Below are 23302 nucleotides of genomic sequence, written 5' to 3'. Positions count from 1 at the left end.
CTAATGATTTGAATTTGATTTCAATGGTTATAGATTTGATAAATTTGGATAAAATATTGACTCTACAATTATGACATAAATCAGTTTAGTCAACCACTCGGCTTTATATGATGAAATTTGACAATAATCAGCATTTCATCTTGACAAATTTTAATTTGATAGCATCAATATATGTATTTACATTCATAATTAATTGTTAAAATTTTATTCATATTGAATAATTAATACAATTATTGTTTGGTTAAATATACTGATTTCAGAGAAAAAAAAATGTCTGAAAATTTATTCTTGTTAGCAAGCAATGATATATCAATTATATAGATATATATAATTCACATCATATAGTATATTTTAAAGAATATTGATATATAATGATTTTATTTTATAGTTAATTCTTGATTATTGCTTGCTTATAAGAATAAATTTTCAGACATTTTTTTTCTTCTGAAATCAGTATATTTAACCAAACAATTTTTATACTAATTATTTAAAATTTTAGACTAGCATACCACATATATAAAATAATATTAATTATCATTTTTAATATTTAAAAAAAAATAATATATACAAATCGTGATATGTACATTTTTATTTAATGCATGCCTTGTTTATAATCCTAAAATATTCTCAGAATTTTTTTTTTTAACCATGGATTTCTGGAAAACAATTTCACCATTTTATGGCCAAACCATAATTTCTTATTGTTCATCATTTTTTTTTTTCTGAAGATATACATTTTTCTTAATTTTTTTTATTAAAAAATCAATTCTCCATAAATTGTTCTTAGTTGTTTACTCACAAAATAAAATTTTTCACAAACGAGATACAATAGGAACAAAAATCAGAATCAAATTGCTTCAGCATATGTAAATGAAATTTCAAGTCACAATAAGCGATTATTCAGGAGGAAAAGATGTTGAAATCACAAGAAGAATACCTAATTTGAGTTATGGTTACATATTATCGAACATTTTTTAAAATTAAAATCATCGTATAGCAATTAGTGGTGGAAAAATCTTATCTAGTTCTAAAATTACATACTAGATGAACAAGTAAATAATTTAAATAACTGATAGAATTCTGTTCCTTATTTTTATTGAGTAAAAATGATAAAAGTTATTTGATTTTCATTGAATAAAAAATAAAATCTTTCTGATTTTAAAATCATGCTTATTTTAAAAAAGTAGATATGTCACCACTTTTACATTCTTGGCAGTCTTAACACTTCTCTACAATAAAACTTTAGAATAAACTATAAAATTCTCTTAGTGTCCTGTTTATTGGTCTAACAACATAACGATTGAAATATCTTTCTGGTCTTTCAAATACTGGTTTAATATTATTTACAAGTGGGTTAGTGATGGGCATCGGACGGTGGCCAGTGAAGGCCTGTAGAGGTCTGGATCTGACTGTCGTTGAGAAGTCAGTGTAATCATAGTCTTCACTGTCTCCATCATCTCCACTGTCAGTTGTGGTTTGTGGAGGAGAAACTACTAGAGGGGGACGAGTGACTGGTGGTCGGGTCACAACTGGAGCTGGTGGTCGAGAAGGTTGAGAAGGACTTCCAAAACCAGGAATGCCATTTCCAATTGATGGAAACAAGCTGCCGAGCCCACTGCTCAGATCAGAGCCTAAGCCTCCCAGCCCACTTCCTAAATTTCCAACGCTGCTTCCTAAATTACCAATACCACTTGTTATTCCGGAACCTATATTACCTAATCCTCCCAATCCTACTAGCGGTGGTTTTCCTCCTAATATTGATGGCTTCTCAATTCCTCCAATAGAACCACACCCTGTTCCATCTCCGTATCCATTTGACACAATAATGTCAGTATCATAGTAGTTTAGAATAGGAAAGAAGAAACGACCTTCTGACTGTGGTGACTGTCGTTTGAACCTGTTGTGCCCATGGCATCCGATCTTCTTCTTTTTATGGTGATGAAAACGAGCTTCAGATTCTCCATTAGGTTGTGTTTGTAAACTTCGACTTTCCTTGTTCTCTTCTGGAAATTTAAATGGACTTCCAATGATTTCAGTAGTAAGGAAGATGATTGTCAGCGATAGCAGATGCTGCTATAAAAAAAAAAAAGTTATTAAGTGTCACAATAATAAATTAACTTACTTTATTAATAAAAAATGTTAATAGTAATTTTTCCCATAATTGATCTTTAATGAAGTTATTTATTTAATGTTTTCTCAAAACCCAGCAATGCATTTTTTTCCAAACACAGGTTTGCCATCCAGACTAGTACTAGTAGTAGCAGTGGACAAACCTCATCATCGCAAAATACCACCAATAGCCAGTGCAAGTTTTTTGTTTAGGACAGTTCCTAATTTAGTAAAAGTTTACTTTTTTGGAGAATACGTGTTTCTCAAATGCTTATATTTATATCCAGTTTTAAACTTAAGACTTAGTTTCTCTACTGCCATATTTGAAAGTAAGTTTTATTTAGTGATCTCAAGTATCAAATTTGGGAAGGGCAACATTCATTTACAAAAAAAAAAATCTTTTGTTGTTACTTGGGATAATCACTAAATTTTTAATTATTTTTTTGTTTATTATTCCGTTAGTACCACTATTTCGGCAAAAATTTGAGTTTCCTTTTTATATATATATATATATAAATGAATTATGGACTAGGGAAAGATAAAAAAATAGGTAAAAATGAAATATTTCCTGTTGTTAATTTATTATTTATGAATTATTTTGTATTTTCTTAAATATTGAATCATTTAAACTTATCATATGTTTAAACTTAACTTTTTATTGTCAATATGAGTTATCACCTCCTTTTAAGTTTATTAAGTATTACTTATTAATAAATGATAATTTTTAATAATTCAGAGAATGAAAAAAAAAATTAAATAATACTGAAATGTTTATCGAAATAGTTGTTTTATACTTCAGGTATATTAGACAGAAAAAAAATTGTTTAATTTATGAAATTGAGGTCTTTGTTTTTTTCTTTTGTTCCTGAGTAAATATAGTTTATAGAAGGCTAAACTAATCAAAAAGGAGGATAGTTTGAGGATTAGCATTTATAGGGGAATAAATTATTAGGTTTGATTTTTAATGTTTCGGTTAAAAACAGTTTGTTTCCACCTTTCTAGTTATAAAGATTAATTTTGAAATTTTTTGGAGGTAGTGCCAATAAATTGTGTTGCATAGTTTCTAAAAAAAATTGAAAGAACAGTCTCCTGCAATAATGACAGGACTGAATGTCCTTTATAAAAAAGGTTACTCATTGCTTTCAATGATGTCCTTTATCATTATCGTTAGAGACTGCTTTTCTTTCTAGCTATTTATTTTTCTCGTAGAAGGTGTACGAAATGTCCTGAAATGTCAGTATCCATTAAATTAATTTATATTAAATTTTGAAATACTACCAATCTGAACATCTAGATTTATTACTTTTTAGGTAGGTCACAGGTGTCTAATTCTGCTCGCTCAAAATTACTCTAAAATTATCTTTTTACATCCGAAAATAAAACTCTAATAGTCATATAATGAATTTAACAAATTTATGTTTATAATTGTAAAGCCATTGGAAAGATAAAGGAAATATATTATAATATGTCAAGAAATTTAAAATAATAGGTCTATAGACAATAATTATATTATTATTAGTTATTGACATGATTTATTAAATAAATTGATAATGTAACCTGCCATCATGTTATATTATTGATGATTGACATAAAAAAAATTAATAATACTAATTATACTTAATATAATACTATATAATACTAATTATAATAATAATAATAATTATAATATAATATAATACTAATTATACTAATTAATAATAATACATGATTGACATTAAATAAATTAATAATTTAACCTGTCATCAGATCATATTATTATTGATAATTGACATTATTTATTAAATTAATTAATAATGTAACCAGTCATCAGATCATATTATTATTGATAATTGACATTATTTATTAAATTAATTAATAATGTAACCAGTCATCAGATCATATTATTATTGATAATTGATATAATTTATTAAATAAGTTAATAATTTAACCAGCCATCAGGTCATATTATTATTGATTATTGACATGATTTATTAAAGAAATAAAGAATTTAACCAGCTATCGTATTATTATTGTCATTATTCATTAAATAAATAATTTAACTATCTTTAAATAAATATTAATACAATTATGTCTAATTATTATATAGTGTGTATTTCACTATGTTCATAATAAATACACACTATATGTGTTTGCAGGTCTAATTGGTATTTTGCTAAAACGTAGTTGTCACAGCCCTAGTGATTTACCAGTAGCAGTTTTAACGAATAATGATGAAATCGCATTTTATATAGTTGAATATAAGTTCGCTATGTTGGAATAGATACTAGAAGAAATGTTCTAGACATGATGTAATTAAAATATATTCAAAAGGCTTGGATTGTCTTTTTTTTTCTATTTCTAGATTCAAGAGAAGTAAAATGTTTCTTCTTTGCAGTATCATTTTTTTTTTTAATTTAATATTTTATTTTATTTTTATAAATTCCAGACACATATTAGTTGGTAGACTGATTCTGGTATATTAATTCGAAGATACGAATAGTTTATAATGAGTAAACTATTGATTTTTTAAATTTTTACTCGTTAAGATGAATTATTTTCCTTAAATTGAAAAATCTTTAAGAAATACATTTAATGACAGAGAGAGCCCTGATCCAAAGCTATTTTAAAGCATATTTCACTGTCTCAGAATTTCTAAAATCAAATCTTCCAGCCCATATAAAAAAAACAAGACTTTATTATTTTCCGCTGATTTTTTTTTTCCTTTATTTTATATTAGCACAAAATTGCTCTGGTTTTAAGAATTCAATAGAAGTATGTAGTAGAGAATTAATATTTATTCTGAAGGAAGAATAAAAAATTATTTAAAAAACTGCAGTTATCTTAAGGTCAAGAAATTAAGAACTAAAACACAGTGGTAATGTATTTAATGTATTTTTCCCTCCTTCAAGGACGTTTCGGGGGTACTGTGTCATCTTCAGGTTTTATAATTTGTATTTTTTTTTTTTTTTTTTTTTTTTTTTAAACAGCACATCTAATGATTGTATATAATCAATTAATTTAATTTCCAATTATTAATAGAAAAAAAGGTCAATAAATAAATGAGTATTTAAAAGTTGTTTTGTACTTATTTTATTAATGTTAAGTAAAAAATAATTTTAAAAGATTGTAGTGATTCTAGTGATTTTTTTTCTATTAATAATTAGAAATAAAATTAACTGATTGTATACAATTAGATGTGGTATTAAAAAAAAGAAATTCTGAAAATCATTACACAGTGCCTTCTCTAGACGGGAAAATATACATGGAATAAGAACCATTGTATTTTTATTTCTTAATTTGTTGACCTTAAGGCAATATTTTTTTTTTATTTATAAATTTATAGGTCATATGATGAAACAAATTAAAAAAATATTTTATTAATATTTTCTAAATTTTATTCAAATTGTTAAACGAAAAGATATGATTTTTTTTTTTGTTTCTAATTGTAATTATACTTCCTGTTTGAATTATGTCATATATTTATCATTTAATAAAAAAAAAAAATTCTGATTTGCAACAAGGAATGCTCAGATGTAATTTAGTTATATTCATAATTTCCTTATTAATGTCACTTGTGCTTTGTTATTTTTGATTGCTAGGACTTGGTTCTCATAATTTTGGTCGATTTCGCATTTTCCTCGTTGCTATTCTAGGGTAAACACGGATATTTTTCCTTTGTGTAATGCATCAGTCTTATTGCTGAGAATTTCTAAATAATTTTTTTTTTATATTTGCCTACCTGTGTATTATTATCATTTTTTTTTTAAACTTAAAATTTTTCTTTTTGTATTCTCAATTTTTTGTTAACTTAAAAAAAAAAAAGAAACAAAACCGTGATAAATTCATTTCTTAGTAAATTTGATGTGAAGGCATATATATACTATATGAATACTTTACCATTTATTTATTAATTATATAACAACGTTTTGGCCTAACCTATGACGTTACTATAATAAAATTATTACCCCATAACACAGAAATTTTGTACCTCAGAATAGTTTGTTTGGCCAAAGAATTGTGAATTCATAAATAAATTTGATAATGCTTTGAACCCATCTTAACTTAATATAATAAAATTAATTTTGTAAGACTCCAAAACAAATTCCTCAGTCTCTCAATCTCTCAATAATATGTAAGAACAAAAATTAAATAAAATCAGTCCAATGTTTTGCCAATGTAGGCATAGTTAGGTAAACATTCTGAAATTATATAAGGTGCCTCAACAGGAGCTTCTGGTAATCATAATTACCAATATAATTTCAATTATTCAGAATCATACAGATCCGAGATAGTACATCTTAAGTTTACATCCTTTAAAAGAATGATGAAAATAAATTTCATATATATTTGAGGCATTCGCTTACCTAGTAACTAACAAAATTAAAATGTTTACAATGTTAAAATTTTTGTTAATTAAAATGTACCAGCAGTCACAACTTAATATCAGCATTATTCTTCGTGTTGCCAAATATTCTGTGCAATCCTTTATTTCCAAAAATCTAAAAATGTCGTTCATCCCACGGATAAAACATCGGCCCTCCCACTCTAGTTACATATAGGTTCGTTGCTTCTAGGATAACCTCCCGTATGTCAATAATGACCAAATATGGGTAAAAAAAAAAAGTATAAACGTAATTTAAAATTGAAATTTTCTTTCTAGAGGAAAAAATTGTAAAACACCTCTTTTTTAGGTAGAAGATTTTTTATGACGTTTAGAAGCTAAAAAAATGTTTGGCCTTTGTGTCGTTTGTAGCCGAGGGCATTCAGGCGTCGGTATTAACAACCTCGAAACTGCAGGCGCCGCTTCGATTCCGGTCTGGGTGGTTAACTTTTATTTTGCGGCGGTCCCACGTAATGAAAACTCTTCCATCCTGGTTAGAATAGCTTGGTTACCTCAATATCACCTCCCTACACTCGTAAATCAGACATGACTAGAGGGTAATAAAAAAAAAAAGTCTTATATAAAAATAGTATAAATTTAAAAATTAATTTAATTTTTTTTAAATTGTATTAATTTTGACTCAACCCTCCCAATCTAGTTGAATAGGTTGTTTACCTTTAGGATGACTTCCTCTCCCTTCTCCCCTGGATGTCAGAAATGACCAGAAGAATTAAACTTAATTTCAATTAGACAGTTTCCCCCTAAGAAATTTTGTAAAATACTTCTTTTTTTTTTGGGCAGGAGGACTTTTTTGTTAGTTTAAAAGCTGAAAAATAGGAAACGCACAATGCTTGTTTACTACTTAGAAGTTTGTTCAGTCTTTAACCAAACAGGTTCGCTTATATAAAGTGTATAGTTAGAAATAATTATTGGCCATTTTTTTTTAAATGCAAATTTGGTTATACAACACTGCCTCCCATATATCATCTGGAATAAGACCAGCTCTACAAGGGAGGACGTATAGGTTAGGCGTTAAGATACAGATTCTAACTTACCCTTAGTCTCATGGCTCCGACGTACTAGAGCTGGCAAAGTAGAACTGAGAGTGGAAAGTAAAAGTATGTCAGGTGTTATGCCAAGTTACAAAATAGCTCGAGGAGATGGACGCCTACGCGGAACTTTTGAAACTGCCCTCTCTGGGTCACTGGATCCGCTACCATGGGCTCCTTGCTTCCGATCTTGAAGGCACTGCAATTAGAGGAATGTCAGCCATTGGATATGTAATTATGGTCTTATTGTGATTACAATGTAATTTTAACTGTCTTTCATTTGATGGTACAATTCTCTAACACACGAGTTGTTCTTTGCAGCTCATTAATGACCTTTTATGCCTAAATACATCACTATAGAACTCTATAAACCTGTTTGATAATTGAATCACAACATGGAAATTAAACCTACTTAAATTATAATAATTATTGTTATTAAGAAATGTTCAGAGCTGTGGTTAAAACTGACCACCTAATTCAATTACAATCAATCTTGTATATATTTGTTAAATTTTTATATCTATTTGTTATTTTTTTTTATGTTTATTTATATATCTATCATTACTGTTTATCAATTATTTGTATCCATTATTCTTTCCAAGTCACATTGTGTTGAAAAGGAAAGGATAGAAAAGGAAGAAAGAGAGAAAAAAAGATTGGATTAACAAAAAAAATTAATAAAGTATAGAAAGAAGAAAAGAGATTAAAAAACAAATCATATACTATTATTATATATTGTTACTTGTTTAATTGTTTTGCCAATGTATTGTAAGATTAAAAAAATTGTACGATTAGATTAGAATAAGTATGGTGTTAATTGTAGCTAGCAACCCAATGGAGTTGGGAAGCACATTTTTGTTGTTATATTATTATTATTGCTTGATTTTTTTTTTTATTAACAATAATATTGCTTTTTTTAATACCTTTATTCTCGTGTTCCATAGAGAAAAAAAAGGAGGTAACTAAAGTAAAGTAAAGGAGACAAACGAGCTTAAATGGTTCAGATTCGTTGTTCAAGAATTTGGGATTTTAAGTTAAATTTTGTTTTAAACAATTAGGAAAAGTAAGATGTCTCGTTTTCTGTGGTATTTGGTTGTAAAATTTATGTATTGAAATAGGCGATTTCGAAACCATCACGTCAGATATCTGTTAAGCATTTTCAAAAAAAAAAAAATTAATTTAAAACTTTATTTATTGATAAATATCACAATCTGCCACAACGTTGTTGGGCAATCGGTAATAGTGGTGTTACGGCGGTTAGGGGTTCAAAATAAATCGAATTTTATTATTATTTTATTTAAATAATTGAACCAAATAAACTAGAAAAAAAAAGGAACAACCCAATTTAAAACTAGTAAAAAAAATAAATTAAGGTTAAATAGAAGAGAAAAAAAATGTCTTTATGTCACCGGTAATTGATGGGGTCCCAGTGGATTAGTTGATGTCCTCGTGGAGGTAGATCGAGAAAACTGTACGTCTACTCGCTTTGTCCGCATGGAGGAAGAATGTCATCTGTTCATTTTCAGTTTAAAAAACAATGGAGTGCGAATTCGTTTTGTTTTTTAGGACATTTGCAATATAATCGATTACCAAACATATGTTGGCTACAACAGTGATAAATTATATCATTTATACTAAAATAAAAATAAAAATATATTAATAAATGAAAAAAATATATAAATAAAATCTCTCTCAAAATATATATAATAAGGGGAAAAAATAATACTAACAAAAATAAATAAAATAAAGGATAATCACTAGTCAGATTTACACTCTTATATACAATATTTACACTGCCGACCTGAGGATCCCCTATCCCACCCTATCGCTCAGGGCTCTTTGAGAGCGCCATTGGTAATAAGCCAATGGAGGCTGACTAAGTGCGCTAAAGCCGCAAACACTCAACTCGAGTGGAGCATTGACCATTGCCAGAACTCTAATTGTCCAATTGCATTTTTTAATAACTCTCCCTCTCCCCCCCCCCTGAAGAAATTCGAAGACCACAAAATGCACTTTTCTAACACCGATCCTCTTTAATATAATTTTCAAACCTCTGATTAAATTTAGAGCTGCACAAAACTTTTAAAACCCTAGAACGAATATTCTGACAGAGCGAAATTTTAAATGAAATTCGCTCCTATGGTTTTGTTTTGCCTAACACCTCTACATACCAAATTTCAACAGATTTGATAATGCTGGTTTATCTATTGTTAGGATCTATGTTGCTAACTCTGTGGTATATTGATAATGAGAGGTTTTAAACGTTACCTTGTAGTACACTCTCTGTTAGGCTAAAGCGTTGCGAACGAAAAGCGATTATCCTACCTCCCCGTTTAACATGTAAATAAGTTTCTGATGGAAAACTGACTCATTCAACGACACACCTTTGACATAGCTGAATCATAGGCAGTTTCAAAGTCAAAGATCATTTACTGTGTTTCTTCACTGAATTATATTACCGCCGCTGGAACTATCATTTCCTAGATCTGTTTATCTTAGCGTTACATGAAAATAATAATTTATAAATTCAATTAGTTGTAATTATTAGTGTTTCCATTATAAAAAATTGACACATTTTGCAATTTTGTTCGCCCTCTAGATTTTTACGTGGGAATAACGTACTCTACAAGTAAATAACAAATAAGACGAAATATTGGATGAGAAATATATTTATTATATATTTTAAAATTTGTTATATTTCTTAATATGAAATAAACAATGCCGTAGGGACTAACTGGTTTATATAGCTAGTAGGAATCAACGCTCCACAGGTTTCCTGGGTTCAGAATATTGCATCAACATCATTACACATTACATTGACTCTTACACAGGGATATTTAAAGTAAACACCACAGGGTCTTCTTCCATCGGCCATTGGGTATATAATATTGACAGTTGTCCCAAGCTAACGAAGTCTTCTTCATTGGGTCAGTCGCCCCTAAAGGAGTAAAAAGAGTCAAGGAAGTACATCGGAAGAATATATCCAAAAGATTGGAGGAAAAACACTTTAGCTACTGAAGCAACTCGAAGGACCTTGAGGCTTGGCAGCATTGGATTGGGAGGCACCTCCACGAAAGATAGAGATAAAGAAATAAAGTATATCCGATATGAAAAAGGTGTATCTAAAGAAACACTCTAAAATCTATTAAATTATTAATAAATAACTGATTTTTTTTTTTCTAGGCTTTTCTTTCTCTTTGGCCTAAGAAAACAGTTGAATAGGTGAAAACATTTTAGCAGAACTATTAGTACAATAGCCGGGAAGAAAAAAGGCAGTTATCTCACCCCAATTTTTGATTACTTAATTGAAAACTAGGTATAATTACTATTCAAAATTGATGATTCTGCCAAGTATAGGTAGGGGGAATACAAAATGGCGGCTGTTTCAAAGCGATAAAAAAACTAATTTTTCATTCGGATTTATATCTTAAAAAGTAGCAACAACACAAGAAATCCTAAGAGATCGTCATTTAAAGAAGAGTAAATTTGCTAAAATATGAGCACTAATAGAGTTATTTACGCTAAATAGTTTTCGAGATATAGCTTTTTAAAAAGCAACATTTCATAAAAATGTTGTATGGGACGTACTGAAAGATCAGTAATTAGTGAATTTATTTTGAAAAATTTATATCTCAAAAACCATTTGATGTAAAGATCTCTATTAGCACTCAAATTAAAGCTAAGTTAATGAGATATAAAGTTTACATGAAATTTGCTAAAATAAATTGATTTATAGTTGTTCGGACAAATTTTCATTTGCCAAATTCATATTCATATGTGAATATCATAAAAACTACTACCCCTACGAAGATAAGTGTCATAAACTACTTTATAGTAAGTTAAATTTCCTTTATTTTGAGTGTTGACAGACCTTTGTGCGTCTTATGGATCTAGAGATATAATTTTTCAAAAATCCAACATTTTATACGAACAACTAGAAATTAACATTTTGTGAGTTTATTTTGTCAAATATCATAAAAACTACTACTCCTACAAAGATAAACTTAATTAACTATTTTGTAATAAATTTAACTAGCTTTAATTTGAGTGCTGGCAGACATCTGTACGTCCAATGGTTTCTGAAATGAAGTTTTTCATAAATCAAAGTTATTGTCCGAACAACTATAAGCCAATTTATTTTAGATATAGCTTTTTAAAAAGCAAAATTTCTTAAAAATCTTCTCAAAGCTACTAATCTAAACAGATACAAGAAATTTGAACCTACACTATGCAGAGATATTAAGTAAAATTAATTTATGAAAAATATGGGATAAATTAAATGTGGATAATTATAATTAGCCTTGATGGGAATTTTACTAATGAAATAAAGAGGAAAATTAACAAAAATATAGTTATAATAAATAATTTTAGTGCTTGAACTGAGTGGAGGGAAGGTGAAAATTGACTAACTAGGTAATTAGACATAATAAAACTATGTATAATTACTAGTCAAAATTGATGAGTCTGCCAAGTATAGGTAGGGGGAATAAAAAATGACGGCTGTTTCAAAACCTTAAAAAAATATTAATTTTTCATTCGGAGCTCTATATCTTAAAAACTACCAACACAACTAGAAAATCTAAGAGAACATTATTTAAAGAAGAGTAAATTTGCTGAAATATCAGCCCTAAAAGATCTATTTATGTCTAATAGTTCTCGAGATATAGCTTTTTAAAAAGCAAATTTTCTTTAAAATCTTCTGAAAGATTAATAGGTAATTTATTTTGAGAAATCTATATCTCAGGAACTATGAGATGTACAGATGTCTATTAGCACTCAAATTAAAGCTAATTTAATGGACTATAAATAAGTTTATGACCTTTACCATCGTAGGAATTGTAGTTTCCATGATATTTGCTAAGATAAATTGATTTATAGCTGTTCGGACAATAAGTTTGATTTTTGAAATTTGTCCGAACAACTATAAATCAATTTAGTTTAGCAAATATCTTGAAAACTACTACGAATATTAACATCGGGACTAATTAATAGTACATCAAATTAGCTTTAATTTGAGTGCAAATAGACATCTGTACCTCGAATGGTTTTTGAGATATAGATTTCTCAAAATAAATTCACGTAATACTGATCTTTCAGTACATCTTTTTTTATAAAATGTTGCTTTTTAAATAGCTATATCTCGAATACTATTGAACCTAAATAGCTCTATTAGGGCTCATATTTTAGAAAATTTACTCTACTTCAAACGACGTTCTCTTAGGTTTCCTAGTGTTGTTAGTTTTAAAGATGTGGAGGTCGGAATGAAAATTATATTTTTAACGTTTTGAAACAAACGCCATTTTTTATTTCACCTACCTATATTTGGCAGACTCATCAATCTCGACTAGTATATATATTTTTCATTAATTAAAATTGGGGTAAAATAATTGCCTTTTTTCTTCTCTTGGGCTCTTGTAGTATAAGTAGTATCTGATGAAAAGTCTAGAACGAAACTTGAATTTATAATTTATAGAGTACTATTTATGTGGGTTTTTATCATTTACCTTCTAGTTTGCCGATGTTTAAGTTTCCTATCACTTCGCCTATATTTTCTTCCATTTAATAAAGAAATAATGCTTTCAATAATTTAAGAACACACAAGCATGTGGCTACAGACGTTCGTTTTCCCTTAATTTACCTAGCATTTGTACAAGTCATGGATTTGCGGCAAGTGTTTAACTTGTAGATACAGCATTAAAGTGCCCAGAGATCTCGTCTCCAAGGAACATCTTGAATTCCTTGCCTGAGCCGGTTTCCAACCTGGGGGCACGAGTTAAAAGCCTAATTCGTAAATGTCACATTTTCTACAACTTCATTAAATTACAAGTTAATATTAAACCTAATTACCAAATAATGATCTGAAGGAATCCTTTATAATATACTAGTAGAGTTAGCATAAACTAACTACTCAGAAGATGCTAGATTTAGTTTAAAATGTCCTATCACGCCATATTGGCTTGTCTTATACTTAAGTAAATAATTAAGAAATTATTATTTAAATAACAGTAACTCACCACATAGAACAGTACCAGCATGGACCCAATTAACAATTAACTAAAACTGTTATGTCACAGTCGGTAAGCGTCGAACATTTCATAAGAACTGCAGTCCGCCAACTCAGCAAATAAACATCAACAGAAATTTATCGATCTTATATTTGATCGAAATTATTATAAAATTATCGATTTTTTTTTTGTTGGTTTTAACACCATTTAGAAATGGTGCATTTACTATACATAATTTGAAAAAGTAGATTTATACTACTATAACTGGGGGAAAATTGTATGCATTTCAAGTGCCAAACTTCTCAACATGTGTTAAGATATTCTCATAATTTTATCATATATTATTTTAAATTACCCGACATTAGAGTTCTATCAATAGATTCTCCACATGTTTTTATAATGTCATTTTATAACTTATAGAAAATTTACAAGTATATATTTTTATATAGTTGTATATAAATAAATTATTAAAAAAAAAAAATTATTCCACAATCCAATGCAGTTAAACAGTTCCTAAGATTCCGTGTGGACCGAATAATGTTTTATAGCGGTCAGATGAGAAATTTTTTAAAAGATTTCGACTGTCAAAAGGTCTCGAATCAATTTTAAATTTATTTGGATCCACATTTATAGCATTAGCATTAGGAAATGCGGAGTTTGGCAGTTGTATAAGTTATTCCAGTTTTAGGTAACCTTGGTATACCTCGTTAACAGGTCGCTAAGTTATCGGAGTTTTCCTGAACTCTTGGACAAATCAATATAAAAAAACATAAATATTACAAAAATTAGTAGAACCAGCCCTAAACCGATAATGAAAACTATGTATAATTATTAGTCAAAATTGATTAGTCTGCTAAGTATAGGTAGGGGGAATAAAAAATGACGGCTGCTTCAAAACCTTAAAAAAGTATTAATTTTTCATTCGGAGCTCTGTATCTTGAAAACTAACAACAACACTTGAAAATCTAAAATAACATTATTTAAAGAAGAGTTAATTTGCTGAAATATAGAGTTATTTACGTCTAATAGTTCTCGGGTATTGCCTTTTAAAAAGCAATATTTCATAAAAATGTACTGAAAGATCAGTAGTTAGTGAATTTATTTCGAGAAATCTATATCTCAGGAACTATTTGACGTACAGATGTCTATTACCAATCAAATTAAAGCTAGTGTAATGGACTATAAAGTACTTTATGACCTTTACCTTCGTAGGAGTAGTAGTTTTCATGATATTTCCTAAAATGAATTGATTTATAGTTGTTCGGACAATAAGTTTGATTCATGAAAAACTTTATTTCAGAAACCATTGGATGTACAGTTGTCTGTCTGCACTCGAATTAAAGCTAGTTAAATTTAATATAAAATAGTTTATAACGTTTATCTTTGGAGGAGTTGTAGTTTTCATGATGTTTGACAAAATAAACTTACAAAATATTAATTTCTAGTTGAAATGTACGTCCCATACAGCATTTTTATAAAATGTTGCTTTTTAAAAAGCTATATCTCGAGAACTATTGGACGTTAATAGCTCTTTTAGGGATAATATTTCAGTAAATTTACTCTTCTTTAAATAATGTTCTCTTAGATTTTCTAGTGTTGTTGGTAGTTTTTAAGATATAGAGCTCCGAATGAAAAATTAATGTTTTTTTAAGGTTTTGAAACAGCCGCCATTTTTTATTCCCCCTACCTATACTTGGCAGACTCATCAATTTTGACTAGTAATTATACATAGTTTTATTATGTCTAATTACTTAATTAGTCAATTTTCATCTTCCCTCCACTCAGGTCAAGCACTAAAATTATTTATTATAACTATATTTTCGTTAATTTCCCTCTTTATTTCATTAGTAAAATTCCCATCAAGGCTAATTATAATTATCAACATTTAATTTATTCCATATTTTTCATAAATTAATTTTACTTAATATCTCTGCATAGTGTTGGTTCAAATTTCTTGTATCTGTTTTGAAATTCACTGTATAATTAATATTTTCAGATATGTAAATGGATTCAAAAGGAAAATGCTTAAAATACTATTAATATAATACTATTGTTGAGAATCATAGATGTAATTAAAGCTGTTTTGTGATAGATTGTCCCCGATGATGGCCGAATTGGCCGAAACGTCGGACTTGTCAAGAATAGAAAATGTATTGAGACAATAATGGATAAAAATTAAATTATTTATTTAAATAATGTAGTTTTGTTATTTAATGAGAGAAAAATAAATGTCTGATAAAGAAACGGGAGTTACTTATGAATCGATCTCTTAAAGATACTCTGATGTGGCGAAGCGCAGAACTTGGTACCATTGGAGGACTCAATTAAGTAAGAAGTTGACTTGAGCAATTAGCAATAAATTGATCGAGGATAAAACTCGCTTGCCGTGAACCATTTTAATGACTACGAGGTGTTGGTAAAAGACTTCATCAATTAAACGACCCTGTTAATTGTTGCGGGACATGTGGCCATTTAAGGAGTATGCGACCAATTTTTTTTTTTTTTTCGGAACCCTAAACGTCTTTTTTAGACCAGGAGGTGTGATGTACGATAAGATAGGGTGTTATTAAAGATATTAATTAATTACAACAAGATAGACCATGTCTTCGGCGACAGACCTTGAACCACAGAGGGCTTATCTGGTTTTCAAACATAGAAGGCCAGTCCGTCGTTGTGCAAGACTTATTGGTGAAATTGATTCTACCCACGGGCAAATGATCGAGGAAGATTACACAACAACTGATTCGAATTAGCAGTATAACACCTCCTTTGTAACGCGTGCCGAAAATTTTCCAAATATCCTGCTAAAATAAATTTACATATAAAATATGTTGTATAAATCACATAACTTATATACGTATGATTAGAATAATAATACGTATACAGTCCAGTAAAATTGCAAATTCACAAATTTAAACTAATTATTTTCTATGGATTCTGATGCAAAAATGTTATTTTTTAAATATAAGTGAATCCATTATATAAATATAATAGCACAAGAGCCCAAGAGAAGAAAAAAGTCAGTTATTTCACCGAACTTTTTGATTAATTTAATGAAAACTATGAATAATTAATAATCAAAATTGATGATTCCGCCAAGTATACATAGAGGTAATAATAAATGGCGGCTTTTTTAAAACGTTAAAAATAATTAATTTTTCATTCGGAGCTCTATATCTTGTAAAAATACCAACAGCACAAAATCTAAGAGAAAATCATTTAAAGTAAAGTAAATTTGCTAAAATATAAGCTCTAATAAAGCCATTTCCGTTCAATAGCTTACGAAATATAGCTATATAAAAAGCAATATTTCATAATAATGTTGTACAGAACGTACTGAAACTACCGATCTGTAGTTAGTGAATTTATTTTGAAAAATCTATATCTCAAAAACCATTTGACGTACCGATGTCTATTATAACTCAAATTAAACCTGGTTTAATGGGCTATTTATGGCGTTTATCTTCGTAGGAGTAATAGTTTTCATGATATTTGCTAAAATAAATTGATTTGTAGTAGTTGCTGGCTTAAATAGTACAAGAGCCGGGAAGAAAAATGGCAGTTATGTCACCCTAATTTTTTATTACTTTAATGAAAACTATGTATAATTACTAGTAAATATTGATGAGTCTGCCAAGTAGGGGGTATTAAAAATGGCGGCTGTTTCAAAACTTTAATAACACATAATTTTCCCTTTGGAGCTTTATATCTTTTAAATTGCCAACAATACTAGAATACATAAGAGAACATTATTTAAAGTAGAGTAAATTGCTAAAATATTTAACAGAGCTATTTACGTCCAATAAAAATTAAATTTTTTTTTTACATTTTGAAAAACCCGCCATTTTTTATTCCTCCTATACTTGCCAGACTCATCAGTTTTAACCAGTAATTATACATAGTTTTCATTAAAGTAATCAAAAATTGGAGTGAAATGACTGACTTTTTTCTCCTCTTGGGCTCTTGTACTATATCATTAAGCTTATACTAGAATATATCAGCAGATATCATAGCAATATGTCATATTAAAAAATATATAAATAAAAATTGAACAAAAAAAATTTAAATGGATTAATTGATGTAATAAAGATTTTTTCCGATCCCTTTAAAACAGAAAAACATTAAATTAATAAGTTGCAATACGTATGGTTACATAATTCAAATTGTATATTACGTTTTTATACCATTGGTACTAGAAGGTATACGGTGAAATACTTATCTGGTGTTTTGTTAGTTTCATGTGAATACGACTTGAAAAAGGTGGCGGTCCCACAAAATGAAAAACTTGACCCCCTTCGAAGTGGACTGCCCTAAAAAAAGAAAAAAAAGAGGAGCTCTAACATGTTAAAGCGTGTTAAATGAAAATATATTTCTTCCTTTTAGCATGTTAAAACGATATAACATGGTTGAGAGTCTGTTACTAGGTCTGCTAAATGGAGAATGACGTCATGCAACAGACCAGCTGAGCTCGTCACCATTTTGTTTGTTGTCGTAGCAACAAGCAATGTAGTATTATACATATTACTTGCTCATAGTTTGGATGTTTTTAAAACTAATAAAGCAATGGATGACAATAATAATAGTGTAATACCAGTTGTCAATTAGCTAATCTTGATTCTCTCTTCCTCACAAGTTAGAAGATCAACAAGACACTCAGTAGCCAAACTTTCACTTTTCACTCAATTTAACCATATTGTAATAAATTACTTTGATCAAAAATTAAAAGTAAACAATAAAATGAAGTTTTGGAAGGAACGTTAGAAAAAACAAGTTGTTGAGAAAAATCGCTACGACCTCTTATGCATTTAACATGACTTTAGATAGGGCTATTCACAATACTATACTTATAACATTTAACATGGTAAAACATTTTACATTTAACACATCATGAATACCCCTAATATTAACGCAAATACTTTTATTATCGAAGCCTAAAGCTTTTTTCCAACGATGAGGCCACCTAGTGTCAAAACTGAGAACCATTGTGGTACCACTGAAATTGGTAGTTTTTGTTTGAAAAATTATTATACCACACACTGTATATAATCATTTGATTCTTCAATAATGCAATTAATTATCATTATTATTGCTTTAGTTATAATTAGAATGTGTACCGTGGAAAGAGACCACAATGCTTAAAACGTTCCCATGACAGTCTCTGCGGTGAGATTATTACTTACGTCGTGTAGACCAACTCGAGTTGTGTAAGTCGGTTACAACAACTTACAATCAGTATCAGATCCGGCTGATCTGTTAATGGAATAAATACACATATATCTTTACGGGATCTTTGAAATCTCTAATAAGCAGTTGTGCTTGCCATAAGTTCACAACTTGCAACTGGTAATTGTGTATGCAGTGGGGTACCCCAAGCTTATGGCACTTCTCAAAATATAATAGAAATTATTAGATTTTTTTTTTATTAAAATTTACAGCAGTACATAAATAATACATTCAGTAAATTTGATGTAAGTTTATAATGGGGTGATACAGGCTTGTAAAGAAACCATTGGTAGCACTCTAATGACGTTTTTACATTAGCAGATCTCGTGGCCATCTTCTTTTCAGTCTCGGAAGATTTTCAGAAATGGAAGAGGAAGCAAGGTTATATATTAAATTTAAATAGCAAATATATTATGCATGCAAGGATAATTGGTGTGTAATTATTATATTTAAGTGATATTTAAACTTAGTGTAAGTAAGACGAAATCTATGGAGTAGCTGATAAGATTCAGTTCCTTCATTTTTTAAAAATTTATTCATAAAAAAAATTGGATACAATTTTTAAGCTAGATAAGTACAATATTAATTAATTGATCTGAGTGATACAACTAATAATTTAATTAACAATTACTAAAATGAAAATGATGTTAATAATAATTATTATTAAAAAAAAAATAAATCAGATTAAATAAAAAATAATAATTATAAAAATAACTCAAAAGACTTTAAAGGGAATAATAAAGCTGCAAATTTACAATTAGTCATTTAATATAATAATGAGAATAAAACATTATGATACAGAATATGATAAAAATAAGGATCCAATAATATCTATTACAAAGCACAGATATACATTGATCATTAAAATTATAATATAATGAATAATTATGTGGATCTGAGAAAGGATACAGGCAGATATGGTCATTTGGTGAATCAAAATCAATTATTGGGAATTGTTGAAGTAATAAAGTACCCCGTTTTATTTTATTTTTTAATTGATTTATTTATTAGTTCTTTTGGTAAGCGATTGAACAGATATGGTACCATATAGTTCAAGCTATGTTTGATCTCTTTATTACCAGACATTGGGCCTTATATTATAACAATTAAATTTGCTTTTAAGCATTGATAATGCAGGGGTTTTGTCTTGTTCAAAAAAGATACCCCTAAAGATTATAAATCTATAAATATATAATATATCTTGTAATTATCAAAGGTAAAAATAAAACTAACATATTTAAGAAATAATAATAATGTAAATGTACATTTAATTGAAGAACTAAATAAACAAAAAAAATCGTATTTATAGAAGTAATAAAATATATTACTGACTTATCTCTCTATAATATAAAACAGTTTTTAGTGATCACCGTGTAATATTTTATTGTACATATAAGGTAGATTAATAAATATGGGTCGTAAAAAGTAACTGATGAAAAACGCATTTTGAAGAGCTACTAAAAGCTAATAAAGTACAAATTAAAATACTTGGATAATGACTTGATTTTTTTTTTCCTCCTTAAACTATATTGTGAAAAAATAATTTTTTTTTATAACTAAACTATATTACATTTTTTTTTATTTATTAATTTTTTTGTATATTAACTACTTATGACTATATACAGAAATATAGTCAACGCCTATATATACAAGGGTCAAGAACTATACATACTATATCGGGTACCTGTACTAAAATGATCGAAAGTGTTGCCAGCTTCTGGTAATGAATGAGTCATTGACGACTTGCGGACGTTGGGCGTTTTCGTAACTTCCGAGGTATTTCATTTACATCAATTAGCAAAGGAGTAGCTTTCAGTTGTTGGAAGAAAACATCGAATGAATACATAAAGTCAACACAATACAAAGGCCACAATTAGCCGACCGTGGCCTATCATTAGAGAGATGACTCCATCGGGAGATCCCCAAGAAGGAAGGAACTAGTCCGCTGGAACGATCGGTGTTGTGCAAGCATTGGGCTTTCCTTTCCAAGGTGGCTAATCATAAGTTAGGCTTCGAAAGTGAGTCTTGGCATATCGAAAGTATTTTAATATAGTTAAGATTGCAATCTGTTTCAAAACTAGGAAGAAATGGGACACCTTGAAACCGTCCGATATACTTTTGCAAAATATTCAAATATGTTAGATATTTTTTTTTTTGTTTATTAAAATTTATAACTGTACCTTTACATACATACAGTAATTTAATTTTTGTTTATAAAGGAACAATTAATAACAATAAAAAAATTAAGTTTTACTATCCGACATTGTTTTTTATAAATTTTTTTAACAATCTGGGACAGCATTTCAATATTTAAAATAACTGAAATGCGAACAAAACTCACGAATGTGAACACAGAAAATGAATATATTTTTTTACTACTAACCAATTAAAAAATTAATTAAAAATCAATATAACATCTGATGGTTAATTTCATAATTCAAAATTAGATAATTGATCAATTAAAAAACTTAAAAATTTACAATGTGATTTTTTAGTGGGTGGCACATTTATGGAATTTTCATGGGCTCAAAAATATTTTATAAAATGTACAGATAAAAATCACGTACAGAAAATATTCAAAATTTTAACAAAATGTTTTAGGAAAGTCTTTCGTAAACATAACTCTCAGGGTTGTGGCTCAGAAAGTGATAAGAGTGCTTGGACTGACACAAGTTCGTAATGTTTTACCCTCTCACCTAGAATTGAGATATTGGTGTTGAAGATTACCAATAATAAAATTAAATATTGTTACTAACACTCACGAATATTATTATTTTTTCATTTATTTTAAAAACAAGTAATTCAGATTTAAGAACTCTATAATATTCTCAAACGTATATATTCTAATTTTACAGTACGGTAATTTTACAGTGAACACAAAAAATGAATATATTTGTTTACTACTAACCAATTAAAAAATTAATTAAAAATCAATATAACATCTGCTGGTTAATTTCATAATGCAAAATCATAAAATTGATTATTTTAAAAAAACTTACGAATTTAGAAAGTGATTTTTTAGTGGGTAGCACGCCATTTATGGAATTGTCATGGGCTGCTACGAATATGTCAACCTTAGTATACAAAATTGTTCAGTATTAGGAACATTTAACTCAAAAATATTTCATAAAATGTTCAGATAAAAATCACTTACAGAAAATATTCAAAATTTAACAAATTTTTTTTAGAAAAGTCGTAACCATAACCCTCACGGTAATGGTTCAGAAAAGTGAGAGAGTGCTTAGACTGACACAAGTTCGTAATGTTTTACCATCTCATTTAGGTTTGAGGTATTGGTGTTGAAGAATACTAATAATAAAATTATTATGCCTAAGTATTGTTACTAACACTCACAAATATTACCATTTTTTTCATTTATTTTAAAAATAAGTAATTGAAATTTAAGAAATCTATAATTTTCTCAAAAATATATATTCTAATTTTACAGTATTTATACCGATTTCAGAGTTGAACACCAGTAGAAAAGCCAAAGCATTTGAGAGAAAAATAATTGATCAAGAAAAAGAAACCGATAGAAAAAGAAATACAAAATTATAATTAACCCAAAGTATACTTACCGAACTTACAATCTTTATTCTGTAAAAGCTGAAAACAAGACAATGTATATTTATATATTATATATAATATGAATAAAGGAGTGATGCAGACGTGTAGAGAAACTACTCGTAGATAGCACTCTAAATGACGTTTTTACATTAGTAGGTCTCGTGGCCATCTTCTTTTCAGGTGGCTCGGAGGATTGTCAGGAATGGAAGAGGAAGCAAGGTGGGAAGAAACTAGTGGGTTTGGACAGTTAAGGAGTTTATAATGGAAGGATTGATATCTGATTCGGGCTAGATCGGTTACATTTGGAACACTCAGGTCTTTATGTATGATTTTATTTGTGACAAAGTAAGGAGCATTGAGGATTTTACGAGAGGAATTCGAAGGTTTAGTGGAGCCCCAAAGTTCAACTCCGTATGTCCGTATGACCTTATTACAGTCATGTAGATCATTCTTTTGTAATGAATTGGAAGTTTAGACCGTTTGTCCAGTAAGTGCTTTAATAGTCCATAATCATTAGTTAGAAATATATATAAAAAGTAATAAACATTAAAACAAAAAATATATAAAAACAAAATAATAGTAAAGAGAAACAGCCGCGGTGTCTGGAACAAGTAGACAGCTCTATCTAGTGGTTTTGATTAGTACTAATTCACATCTTACGTATGCTATGGATATAATCCAACATATATAAATTCATAAGTTGCCCTACGCGTTCGGAATAACATAAATATTTTTTTTTTATAAAATAATAATTAATGATTCAAATTGTCTAGCACCAAAAATAATTAGAATAAATATTCGGGTGCGAAGAAGGCAATTTTTTTTTTTATATTTAAGAAATATCTTTTTGTCTCTTATTTATAAAAACAGAAAACACAGGTAAAACTAAATATATAAATTATTTTAGATATGTAAATTATCCTGATAGAAACTCTTTAACGGAATTTTACATTTAATTATAAATTTTATAGAGATATTTTATTTTTAAT

General features: G+C 28.4%; 2 protein-coding genes across 6 annotated transcripts in view; one reads left to right on the top strand and one right to left on the bottom strand.

The window, feature by feature from the left end:
- The window catches only part of LOC106692367 (fructose-1,6-bisphosphatase class 1), a 24023-nt gene extending 19599 nt beyond the window's left edge, over nt 1-4424 (top strand). For both annotated transcript variants that reach the window (XM_014438276.3, XM_014438277.2), the window contains exon 8: nt 4245-4424. In XM_014438276.3, coding sequence (XP_014293762.1) covers nt 4245-4369 — 125 coding nt within the window. In that variant the 3' untranslated portion in view covers nt 4370-4424. The remainder of the gene's footprint in view (nt 1-4244) is intronic.
- Nucleotides 1079-13800, bottom strand: LOC106692369 (uncharacterized). Of its 4 annotated transcripts, XM_067047026.1 has the most exons (5): nt 13533-13799; nt 13023-13278; nt 8928-9122; nt 7525-7717; nt 1079-2073 (listed from the first exon to the last, which is right to left on the bottom strand). In XM_067047026.1, the coding sequence occupies exons 4-5, from the start codon at nt 7534-7536 to the stop codon at nt 1243-1245; spliced, it is 843 nt and encodes a 280-aa protein (XP_066903127.1). In that variant the 5' UTR covers nt 7537-7717; nt 8928-9122; nt 13023-13278; nt 13533-13799; the 3' UTR covers nt 1079-1242. The 4 variants fall into 4 exon arrangements, with proteins under 4 accessions (XP_066903127.1, XP_014293768.1, XP_014293765.1 ...); XM_014438282.3 differs by lacking the exon at nt 13023-13278 and having other exon boundaries at nt 1079-2070; nt 13533-13800; XM_014438279.3 differs by lacking the exon at nt 13023-13278.
- Between the last annotated feature and the right edge of the window lie 9502 nt (nt 13801-23302).

This window comes from Halyomorpha halys, unplaced genomic scaffold (assembly GCF_000696795.3).
Source record: "Halyomorpha halys isolate HHAL.00 unplaced genomic scaffold, Hhal_1.1 Scaffold54.1, whole genome shotgun sequence".
Taxonomy (NCBI): domain Eukaryota; kingdom Metazoa; phylum Arthropoda; class Insecta; order Hemiptera; family Pentatomidae; genus Halyomorpha; species Halyomorpha halys.
The sequence above is the reverse complement of the archived record's forward strand: the minus strand, read 5'-3'. Positions and strand labels throughout refer to the sequence as shown.